This window comes from Carlito syrichta, unplaced genomic scaffold, assembly GCF_000164805.1.
Source record: "Carlito syrichta isolate Samal-C Ts95f unplaced genomic scaffold, Tarsius_syrichta-2.0.1 Scaffold89687, whole genome shotgun sequence".
Lineage (NCBI taxonomy): Eukaryota > Metazoa > Chordata > Mammalia > Primates > Tarsiidae > Carlito > Carlito syrichta.
The window spans coordinates 714445-727180 of NW_007033783.1; the positions used below are offsets into that span (position 1 = coordinate 714445).

Sequence of the window (12736 nt, forward strand, 5' to 3'; positions counted from 1 at the left end):
GGGAGAGAGAGAGAGAGAGAGAGAGAGAGAGAGAGAGAGAGATAACTGTTGAAGTGATGATGGGGTGAGGACAGAAGACCTATCTTAGCCATTGGTGGAGAGGGAATGGAGAGAAGACAATTACCACTTTTGGCAAATGTGTACTCCGGATTGAAAAGAGGAAAACAGACACCCTCAGGAAAACATCCTGAGCCAGAGCAATAGATAACAACTTAATCCTCTACCTCTGCTGAGAAAACCTTTTTGAGGTATGCAAAGAAATCTTACAACACAAGACTATAAGCTCCTGATCAGTAATTTTCTGCTTAAAGGGTAAATTTCTGATTCAAGCAGACATAAAGTCTATTCCTCTTCCAGCTATTGCTGTTTCATCCCAAGGGATAAGAAACAGAACTATACAGTAGATGAAATATTCATGAAACTGTTCCATGATAAATATACTAAATGAGGCTTTAAATACAATAAATAATTACAGAGCATTTAATGGATAATATGTATTTTGAAGCAAAAACAATCCTTTGTTTCTCAGAAACAAAAATTTTCTTGGACTATTACATCTCACAACTACACTAGTTATTTCTCCATTACGTGACATCATAATACAGACGTTATATAGTAGTCAGTGTCCATCTTAAATTCTATGCCACATGACTAATGTCAAACTGAGCAAAGGGTCCTATTATATGTGAATCATTTTGCATGTTGCTGTCCTCCACCTGAAGTATTATTACCATGCACACTGAATTACAGTATACACTGAAGAAGGTATCTCATCCTGTCACTTTTGATAAAGAGCCTCAATTATGTCTCAGAAATGAGAGTCCTGCAATTTTAAGCCTTTTTAAAGAATTATGCTTTCCACTGTGAGACGAAGTAAATTACTAGGCAGGTAAGTGCTCAGGTGCTCTGGCTCTAACCCAATGCACTACCAGTTAAATGTTTACCAGGTAAAGGTCAATGTCACTTTGCTCACACCTCCCACGCTCCCTACTCTCACCCCTTTCAGTTTGGGGTAACATAAAGGTTCCTCCAAACCTTAAATCTAAGGGAAACTATGTATACTACATTTACACTAAAAACTCAGCATTAAACTTCATTATTACTATTTTCGTCTTACTTTATATATACAAATATTAATACCCTTTTTACCAGTAGCTATGTTAAAATTCTTTTCATTAAAAGACATACACAGAAAATGCTTTCTCCTGAGATGTATTGGAAGAAAATCTAAAGGCTGAGTGAAGATTTGTTTTAAAAATAAGTTTGCCAGGCATGGTGGCTCACATCTATAATTCCAGCACTTTGGAGGCAGAGGTGAGAGAACTGTCTGAGCTCAGGGGTTCCAGACCAGCCTGGGCAACTTGGCAAGACCTTGCCTCTACAATAAATCAAAAAATTAGCCAGGTGTGGTGGCACATGCCTGTAGTTCCAGTTACTTGGAAGGCTGAGGCAAAAGGATTGTCTGAGCCTAGCAGGTCGAGGCAGTGGTGGCTGTGAGCATGCCACTGCACTCCTGCCTGGGCGACAGAGTGAGACTCCAATTCAAAAAACGAATTAAAAAAAGTTTCTGTGCATTTTGAAGTTAGCTATTTAGGCACATGAGGCATCACCTATTCTGTATTAACATAATAAATAAAAGACTAAGAGTCATTGAAACAATACAGTTTGAAAAAAAAGGAGCAGTGTAATGTGCAATAGGCTTTAGATACTGACTTGAATTTAACCTCTGTGAACCTCAGTTTGCTCATCCCTAAAGTGGGTGTTAATTTATGGGATTGTGCAAGAAGGCAATGGAAGAACAAATACAAAATGCCACTTCATTGTGTGATAATGGGTGTGAACTCATCTCTAGAGGTTCTGTGGTTGACATGACCACTGAAGATGCAGGGTTGGGAGCCACCCAATATGTGATATTTAATTCATTATAAGGCAGAGAAGCAACAGAGGATTATGTCAAGGGATGCATTAAATAAATGACAAGTTCAGAAGGTCCTAGAAGCTCGGGATGTGGAAAAAACATGAAGCTGAACCCAGAATAAACTGGGCTTGCAGCAAGTGTAATTTTAATAAAAACTAAGACTATGACCTACAGGTCTGCAGGCTTCAGATTGCTGGGGCTCAGGTAACACAGGGAAGCATGAGGGAAGTCCCAGTTACTGTATGGGCTTGTGAGAATGCTCATGGCTGGAATGGTTTTGAAACTATTTATGAGTCTACAAAAATGAAAACTTTCACATCTTGGAAAAGATGTGGCATCTTTACATGTGTGTATGGACAAATACACCCACATCCACATGCCACAGGAAAGAAAGGCAATCTCCTTTTGTAAGTGTTGGCTTAACCACTTGGGAAGAAAGATGTTTGTTTACAAAAATGTATGTTGTCTATAACAGCGGTCTCCAACCTTTTTGGCATCAGGGATTGGTTTTGTGGAAAATAATTTATCCATGGATGGTAGGAGGGGCAATCATCAGCATTAGATTCTCATAAGGAGTTGGCAACCTAGATCCCTCACATGCCAGTTCACAATATAGTGGGTGCTTAGCTGTTGATCTGACAGGAAGCCAGCTACTCACCTCCCACTGTGGGGCCCAGATTCTTTTTTTTTTGAGTTGGAGTCTCACTCTGTTGTCCAGACTGGAGTGCAGTGGCCACTCCCAGCCACCGCAGCCTCGACCTGCTGGGCTCCGCCTTCCCAGTAGCTGGAATTACAGGCACACACTACCATGCCTGGCTGGTTTTTTGATTTATCGTAGAGATGAGGTCTCGCCAACTTGCCCAGGCAATCCACTCACCTCAGCCTCCCAAGGCGCGATTACAGGCTGAGCCACCGAGCCCGGCTCCAGATTTCTAACAGAACATGGACCAGTGCCAGTCGGCGGCCCAGGGATTGGGGACCCCTGGTCTGTACGGTCTAAGAGTAAACACAGGCTTAGACTAGATGCTGTTTTAACAAGAAGACATACTCAAACTTTCTTCTACTTGATACATTATCAGAAAAAAATTATCAAGCATAAAACAGAGTTTAATTCATATCAAAATATTTTTATGCTTTATTATGTGGTAGGAGAGTCAATATGATGTAGTAGAAAGAATAACAAACTAGAAGTCATGAAATGAAGTAACACAGTTTATCAGTGGGGTTTATTTAACAAATTAAATAACTAAAAAATTAAAGGAAAAATGTTTACTAAATAGTATGGGATACTGCATCACACTACTTTAATTTTTAATAAAAATTAACAGTAAGGAAACATAATGAAAGTGCCCACATAACTGTCCTTTCTGAAACAAAAGTCATTTCTACCAGTCACAAGTATGCTATACAGCTTTTGTTACGATCTTCTCAAAAATGAAACACACCAAGGCCTTCTTGAGGCCAAAGAAATACCCTGTTGGTCGTTGTATCACCACTGTTTAAGAGAGCAAGAGACAAAGTTCAGGTAAATAAACATATGTTCAGTGCAGTCTTTTTTTTTGAATAAAGAATTTGTTTTTCTGAGTTCCGAGTTCTTCAAGAAAGCCAAGTTATATTTAAAAGGCAATCCCTTCTCTATCCACACGTTACCACTAACATGGGATGTCAGAGTATGGGGGGATCATGAGGGTTTGAGTTATTTAAATACTTCAATGAGGTATTTAAATGAGGGTTGGCTATTTAAATGGTATTATATGATAACTACAGACCAAACACAGAAACCAACCAACCAAATAAACAAAATAACAATAAAATGTAAGTTAAAAGCAATATATAGTTGACCCTAGAACAATATGGCAGCCAGGGGTGCCCAAACCCTGCACAACTGAAAACGTGAAACTTAGCTACAAATAGCCTGTTAGTGTGTGTGCATGCTTTTTGATAAATTTTAACTTTTTATAATAGACTTGTATATATTTTATGGCAGCAAATGATAGACTAGTATCTGCATATATTTTATGCATTCCTGACATACCTGCTTCTTAATGCATTTACTATTTCTAGGCTATGCAGTTTATCTGAAAGTTTTTAAAAATTGCCACAAATCTCCAAAAAGTTTTCCAATATACTTATTGAAAAAAAAATCTACATATAAGTAGACCTGCGCAGTTCAAGCTGATGATGTTTAAGGGTCAACTAATTTTATTTGCCTTTAAATAAAAAGTTACTATTTCTTTTCAAACATAGCAGCCTATATATGTAGATATAAAACAGCTAGAATTATTTTATGTGACCTTTAGTGCCGAATAATTTGAGTATTTTAATTTTTATTGTTCCTGAGACTATCTGGCAGTAGAAAGTATCTCTAATGATGACTTCTACTAACTGACATACAAAAGTAGAATAAAAGTCTGATATATTCTGGAAATTCCTGTGTCACTTAGTAACAGCAAATAACAGTAATTATAAGATTGCTATTAGATAACAAGATGCATTATCTTGGAGTAAAGGGAAGAGCCTAAAAAATGAACTATCAGATTCATTATGCTTCAGAGTAAAACTAATGTATGTAAGTTCCAGTATGATAAATTGTTAAGTTTAGATAAGGCAACTTCATATAAATGCTTAGCTGAATATTATATTGATTAAACTTCCCTCTATATTCCATCTCATACTTCAGTAGCATGATATATGTGATATTATGCTTTCACTTTTTATAGAATAAATTTTGTTTCGTAAATTAAACATATCCATAAAAATCATTCCATCAGAGTCACAGAAAAAATTACCTTTTGTTCACCTCTATCTCCAATCTAAATATGGCTGTGCAGTAATTATAATTTTAAAAAAAGTTTGTCAGCATGCAAAATAGAAATAACTCTGCTCTGGAGAAGGCTAAATGAATTTTTTAAAAGTCTCAGCTATAAATAATAATTACAACAGACTGATAAAAACACAATGCCTTCCACATCTAGATAAACTACATCAACACCATGTTAGCCTTGAATATGGGGCTTTTCTGTGGAAACTCAAGTACTTTCACAACTGGAGTTTTATGTAGCCCAATTAACTTTGGCTAGACACAGAAGTTTGGCTCAATGCTCCCATGCAGTAGCCAAAATAAAGGTTTTCTGTATCAAGAATTACTGTCAGAGTCTCCAATATCCTTCCTTCTCTCCTACTAACCTAAATCTGAAAAATAAGCTAACAGCCAAGTAACTTTTACTGCAATTCAAGTCAATATTAATTTTACTGGCTCACAAAAACTGCAAACTATTTGGCTTGAATAAATTGAACAGGACAAAAATAAAGACCAAAAAAAAAAAAAAAATCAAAGTAAGCATGTGCACACAACTATAGAACCCACACAGCTTTAGAAACAACTATAAAATCATCTGAAATACCATATTAATGGAAATGTTATTCCTTCTTTTCTCTCTTAATGCATGCCCAAGTTTTAAACTGATGGCATTTGCCCTAGGTAACAAAGTTCAAACAAGGAATAAAACACAATTTTAAGCAGACCAAGTCAAACTCATCTCATGTTTAGTATTTTAATTGGACATGACATTGGTATGGAAGTTCCATATATTTTAAAGAGATGTCACCTGGACCAACTGTATTTAAACATGGAGGCTACAATGACTCTTATGCAGAACTATTCCCTAGGGTACTCTGAAAAAATTTGTATTAGAAGGATAATATGGAATCTAAAAGTGCCGATGGCTTAAAACTGAAGTTCTATGTTCATGACCTATCATGTCTAATTAAAAAAAAAAATCCGTTTAACCACTCAAACTAAACAAGTATTTAAAGGTAGTGTTTGAAAATAAGTTATAAAAAGAGGTAGTGGGTGGGAGAGTAGTGGCTTACTTTTCAAATCTCTGATCAGTTTAATTGGTAATAAATAACAAGGAGGAAAAACTCCACACTTAAAATTATTTAACCTGGAGTGAAAATTAATGACATGTAACTCAGACAATCTTGAATTTATATTCAATTCTTCTGTTTAATAGCTAGGTGACTTTGGGGAATGTTCTTTGAACCTTTGAAGCAGAGTTTCGTCCCTTACAGAAAGGGAAGAATATTCCCTTAGGATTGCTATCAAGCTTCTATGAAATAACACATATCAAGCACAGGAACTGAAAAGATGCACACCCCTCTTGTGCCCACCTACCCCTCCAGGGTTTTGGAAGATTATTGTGTCCATTCATTCATTTTTTTAAGCATGAAACATTAATGATGAAAGCAATGCTCAGTATAGTGTAATAAGTCTCAATACATGTGTTGACCAAATGAAGGGATTCATGAGAGAATGAGTATCAGGTTAGGGACACAGAAATATTAAAAAGTCATGTACTCAGCCCTTAAATAATGTTAAAAAGTGCACAAGAGTACAGGGATAGTTTACAATATAGTGAAATGTCATGTACTGAAGAAATAAAAAGATTCCCAGTCCTATGTCCAAAGACAGATTTATGTGTCGTTCAATTTGTAAGTGCTATTATATAGAAACTAAGACTAGTGCTAAGGAGGTGGGGAGAAATAGAAAAAAAAAAAATAACCAAATGATAGAGACAGGCAAGACTTCACAAAGGAAAGAAAATCTGAACAGGCAAAGAGAGGAAAAAGACATTTTTGGCAGAGAAATAAAAGAGGAGTTGATCTGTAAAATGTGCCAAAGCATTCTGGGAAACCTTCAATACCTTTGTACTGTTCTAAATTCTGTAAATATTACACAAATTCTTAAAGAAAAACTTGTTAAAAAATGTACTGAGTGAATCATTCCACTGACTGTAATAAGGTACTAATTATCAATTTTTTCTAATTTATCTTATAAAATATAATTCTTATATAAAACTGTACTCAGTAGTCTAAGACTAATACAGTGCCATACCAATTTTACATATTTTGCCCTTGGTCAGTTTTGATGAAAGAGTAAAAACACCACTCCTTTTCTATTCCTCATCTCTTGAGACTAGCAGCCAATTCCACTTTATAATACATCTAAGGCATTCAGAAGTCAAAATGTGTGGCATGTTCCATCTTTCCAAGTATATGTTAAGTCAATGGCTTACTACCAGGCCAAGAAACCCAAAATTAGACAAAGGCAATCCACAGAGATCAGAAATTTGCCAAATCTCACAATTTAGAAAGAAACTGTTAAAGATGGTTGTGGGTTTTTGGCACTGTGGGTTTAAGCCATTCCATAATAGGGTTTGTATTTCATCTAATCAGCAAGTCGGAAACTATAAAAGTCTTGGTTGGGGGGGTGGGATTAAAATTTTGGATTGTAGAATACGAGTCTTTCCTTCCCTTCCATATGGTTGAGTGAATGAAAACTTTTAAATCTTTTTTAAAAATTCCTCTGAAAAGAATAAAGCAGCCTTTAAAATCATATTTTTTGCTATAGAAACTTAAAAATTTCAGGCTTGAAAATTTCAAAAAAGGTCACATGGTTTCTATATCCAGCGTCATGGTCTAAGCATATTCAGAACGATGTACATTTAAACTAAAATATTTTTTCTTTTCCAAATTTTTTTAGGGGTGAATCTGGCATCTGAAGCTTCTACAGATTTTTTTTAAGGTGGTCATTTGTCAAACTAATTTAAGTACATAAATTCTATATTTACACAGAGCTGTGTGAACTATCATTCTATCAGGATAACAACTGGACACGGTTTTCATAGGGTAGAACAATTTTTTCCAAGTAATTAAACTAGATGTATTATGGTGCTGTAAATAGCAGAAATAGTAACTGTACCCTTCAATTCTTAGGACATTCTTCTTCCTCTTCCTCTGTTCTTTCTCTATATTTTGGACCCCATATTGATTTCTTTTACAACCTCTTCTTTCAGTTTTTTTTTATCTTCTCTTTTTGTTTGCATATGGAAGAGGGAAAGATTTCTTCATTTTCATTCTTCTATATGCCAAATGAAAGTCATTTTGCTATTGTATTTTTTAGTTTCTAAAAGCTTTTTCTTGTTTTTCCTCAGTATTTTATGGTAACCTGCTTCATAATATGCTATATGTTTTCATCTTTTTCAAATAATTTTATTCTTTCAAAGATTTCTTCTGTTTCCTGAGGTTTCCTTCTCTAATGATTTGTTCCAGTCGGGCTCGGTGGCTCAGCCTGTAATCCCGCACTTTGGGAGGCTGAAGTGAGTGGATTGTTTGAGCCCGTGGGTTCAAGACCTGCCTGGGCAACTTGGCGAGACCTCATCTCTATAATAAATCAAAAATTAGCTGGACGTTGTAGTGTGCGTCTGTAGTTTCAGCTACTTGGAAGGCTGAGGCGGAAGGATCGCCGGAGTCCAGCAGGTCGAGGTTGCAGTGGCCAGGAGTGTGCCACTGCACTCCAGTCTGGATGACAGAGTGAGACTCCAACTCAAATAATAATAATAATAATAATAATAATAATAATAATAATAATAACAACAACTTGTTTCAGTTCCAATCTTTTACATTTGAGGCTTTCCTGAGAGGATGGATGGCCCTTAGTTGCCCATTGATATTTAAAAAGGAGTTCGCTAGTAAAAGCTGAATCAAGTTCCCAAGGAATAGATGGGTTTTACAAATAAGATAAATTCACTCTTGTGTGTCTGATTAGGAAGCCAGTCACTTACAGGGGATCTCCAAATTTAGGCACATGAACATTTTTTCAGTGCTTTAGTTTCTTTAGATAAAAATTCAACAATTTTTTGGGAGGGAAGGTGTGAGAGAAAAGGGAAAAATCCAGTGTTACTAATTTGCATGGGGCACAGGAGGGGTATTAAGAATCTGAGTATCCATGGGAGGATCTTCAATTAATCCTCTTTTCACTCACCTCTTCTTTCCACCTTCAACTGTGCTAGTCATTCCCAAGTCCTGTACCTTTCTTATTTACTTGCTTGACACTCTGAGCTCTTTCCCCTGCCGTAGAGGTAGGTACCCAGTTGCTGGCATTTGTGTGCACAGGAGAGAAACCTGACTGCACCACTCATTGGCCACAACTGATTACTCTACTTTCACCCTTTTCTGTGCTAGCTGCCTCCGTGTCATTTGTCTTTTCAGGTTTCTTTGGTGTAAGTCAGATTTCTCTTATTTGTTATCCCATAGTCATTTCCTAGGCTCTGACAAACCAGTTATACTGCCGACAGTTTTCTGACTTCCAAAAATCAGTTGGCAAGTCTTACCCACTAAAGACTCCCTTCTCATTCTAGCTGTTTCTGTTTATTCTCCCTCAATAGTTTACACGTTGAAAGTTTAGTCTAATTTACCCACATGATCACTCATTTCTTTGCCCACCAGTCTTTTTGCACCTCCCTCCATCATTCCTTCTGAATTTGGGTTCTTTTGAAGAACATATTTGATAAGTTCTCCAGTAAGAGTTTTTATTGAACTTACTGAATTTGATTTCTTGATCTAGGGATTGCCTAATCATTAGGTAAATTCAACACAAAGCTTGGTAAAGGGAGGGAATAACACCATATTCTCAGCACAGACTTCATTTATTCTCCTTTCAGATCTCATTTTGAGACAGGCAAACATTCTTCTTAAATAAGTAGACACTTATGTTATCATTTCATTGAGGATATGAATGTCCCTGCTTTATTTAGCCATCTCATTGGACTTCTATTGGCCCCCTCTGTCTTCTATTCTGGAAAGAATAAAAGCCCCTTTCACTGTTTTTCACAACTAGTAAATGATCCTAAATGAGCTGCAGGTCCAGCCTACTGTTTCCTTTTCTGGTATTCAGTTACCACTTCATTTCTAGCTTCTGAGAAACTATCTTACTACATTTTGAACCCAGCTAAGCATTGTCAGCATATCTGATATATTTTATTAAGCATGTCTAGGTATTTTTAGTGGCATGTTTTCTGGTTACCTAGTCTACCTATATGACTTGTTTAAGAGCATTTTAGTGGTGTCTTAGAATGGTTACATGACAAGTTTAATTGTTTAATTTACCATCTTCTATGGGAAAAAAATGTTATTATTTTTAAATTACACTATTATACTTTTCTATGAGTTCGCTTAGGATTCATCTTCCTAACTATTGGTTCTATGTTTTCCTAGTATTCATTTATTTTATTAATATTAGAGACAGATTAAGTCATATAACTAAAATAACGCAGATACTAGATTCAGACTAAGATTGAAGTCTAGTTCTACCAGTTATTAGCTATGTGAGCTCAGAAAACTTACTTAGTTTTTTAAAACTGTTTCATATTATGCAGAATAAAGATGCTAATATTACCTTGAAATACATGAAATTATCATTTTTGTGGGTCACACTGTTAGAATATGAGCAATTTCTTATGCTCCACACATCACTTTCATGGAGCAGTGGTCTCTAGAGTGCTTGCCACATAGTAGGTGGCCAAATTATGGCTTCATTTCACTTCTCTTACTGAATATTTTTAATTCGAAGAAATCCTAGCACATACAAAGTTTTATATGGTGCTGGCTAATTGAAAGAATCAGATATAGTTCTAATTACAGCCAATATGAGGCTACCATTGATTTGTAACATAATATTTATGCAAACATTGCTTGCTATTAGGACAAGCTCATAATGTAATTACATATTTGATGTTCTCCATTTATCTTTTTGCCATCAAGTTACATCAAGGATCATGACATCTTACATCTTACTTAGGTAAAATCCCACAGAAAAGTTATATATTGTTCTATATTTTCTGTACAGGGTTGTAACTTAGCACTACCGTCATGACATTTTAACAGCCCTAGTTAACTGGCTGAGAAACAGTGTCTCAACTCCCATATATTTCAGGATGCATGGAGAAAAGACAAATTCTCAAGAAGGAAGAAGTTGGTTACTCACCGTTAGAGCTAGCAATTTCCCATAAGTGAGATGAGCAGGAATGTGGTCAGTCTTTGATCTCAATGATTCCATGTACCAGTGCTCTGCTTCAGAGAGTTTGCTGAGTCGCATGTATGCTTCACCTGGAAAGGCAATCCCGAAGGTCAAATTGAGGATATGGCTCTCCAACAACCTTTTTAACATCATCATCATTACCATCACCATCATCAGATTTACGTTCCATGGAATTTCAGATGCTGTGTGAAATACTTTCATTCCTTTTCTCTTTCCATTATCAAAGAAGTCATCATGATTTCTATTTTATAAATGAAAAATGTTGTGTTTGGAAAATCAAGTCAAATGCTTAAAATCTAGAGTATTATAAAATCAAAAATTTTATAACCTTGTTGAGAAAGATCAATTGAAAGAGTTAAAAATATTTTAGGATTAGCAGAGGTGAGAGGATTGCTTTAGCCCATAAGTTCAAGACCAGCCTGAGCAACACAGTGAGACCTCATTTCTAAAAAAAAAAAAAGTTAGCCAGTTGTAGTGGCATACACCTATAGTTCCAGATACTTGGGAGGCTGAGCTAGCAGGTGGAAGGATTGCCTGAGACCAAGAGGTCGAGGCTGCAATGAGCCATGATAGTACCACTGAACTCCAGCCTGGACAACACAGTGAGACCTTGGTTTAAAAAAAAAAAATTTTTTTTTCATTCAACACTGCTGCTAATTTCTTCAAAAAACATTTAAATTTTTTATGTTGATAAGTAAATACAATTTACTAGCTTCATTTAGAGAATCCAAAGAATACACAACAATCATCAAGCATGCCCAGCACTAGATACACCACCAGTCTGAGGCCTTTTAGCCATCAGTCCTTACTTTGAAATTATGTGAATTTTATGTGCCAAATAGCATTCCACTGATAGCCAAGCAGGAGAAAAAGTTGGAAATAAAACCCGAAGTTTATCACTTTCCTGTGTATTATTATTCCTTTCTCCCCTGTATGATTATAATGTGAAAGAATATTCAACTGATGCAAAAATTATATCTTAAGATAATCTGTGTATTTCAGTTAAATATTGTAGTTTCAATAAGCACTGCAATAGTAGACACTACTAGTTTCTTAGACTTGTCAACAGACTGGTAATTTGCATTATTTTCCAGACCTTTATAGCATAAGTAAACATAATCATAATGGCATTTTCCTTTAGAGACTTTTCCTAAATGTACTGTCCACATTGGCTGTATAGTTGTGCTTTGATGGAAGAACTTACTCCCATTTGTTTCAATCATATTCACCTTGTATTAACACAGTACTGTCAATACAAACATGTTTGATAAACTGAATTGCCCTGAGTCTCCTGAACTTTTGAATACCCTTTTGTTTGGCTGGTAAGTTTTAAAAAAATGGTGACAAAACATATGTAATATGAACAAAATATATCTACCCACTCACATATCTAGGCATTTCTAGTTCTATAAGTCCTTAAAGTATGCTATCATAAAAAAGGACAGTTGGAAGATTTTTTTTCCCTCAAAGTTAAAAACAAGTTTACATTTACAGAAAACTGGATACCATATGTTCTCCCTAATAATGGGAGCTAAATACTATATGAACACAGGCACAATGATGGGAACAACAGACACTGGGACACTATGAGCAAAAGGGGGTTAAGGTTTCAAAACTACCCACTGGGTACCATGTCCACCATCTGGGTGATCGACTCATGAAAAGTTCAAACCTCATCATCATACAATATTCTTATGTAACAAACCTGCACATGTATCCCTTGAATCAAAAAACAATAAATGTTTTAAAAGCTTGCATTTAAGGAGTTGGTGAGATTAAGTCACATGGCTAAGGTAAGATGCAAGAAATACTAAAGTAAAAGCCAGAGACTACAACGGAATACACAGAAAATCTTGTCGTTGTCACAATGGTAGGCTACGATGCCCTAATCTGCATCCTAATTTTTTTTTAATATCCATAAACTTCTGCAATAACTT

General features: G+C 35.8%; 1 protein-coding gene across 2 annotated transcripts in view; it reads right to left on the reverse strand.

Moving 5' to 3' along the window:
• The window catches only part of TMTC2 (transmembrane and tetratricopeptide repeat containing 2), a 424604-nt gene that overhangs the window by 125217 nt on the left and 286651 nt on the right, over window positions 1-12736 (reverse strand). For both annotated transcript variants that reach the window (XM_021712338.1, XM_008058159.1), the window contains one exon: window positions 10746-10867. In XM_021712338.1, coding sequence (XP_021568013.1) covers window positions 10746-10867 — 122 coding nt within the window. The remainder of the gene's footprint in view (window positions 1-10745; window positions 10868-12736) is intronic.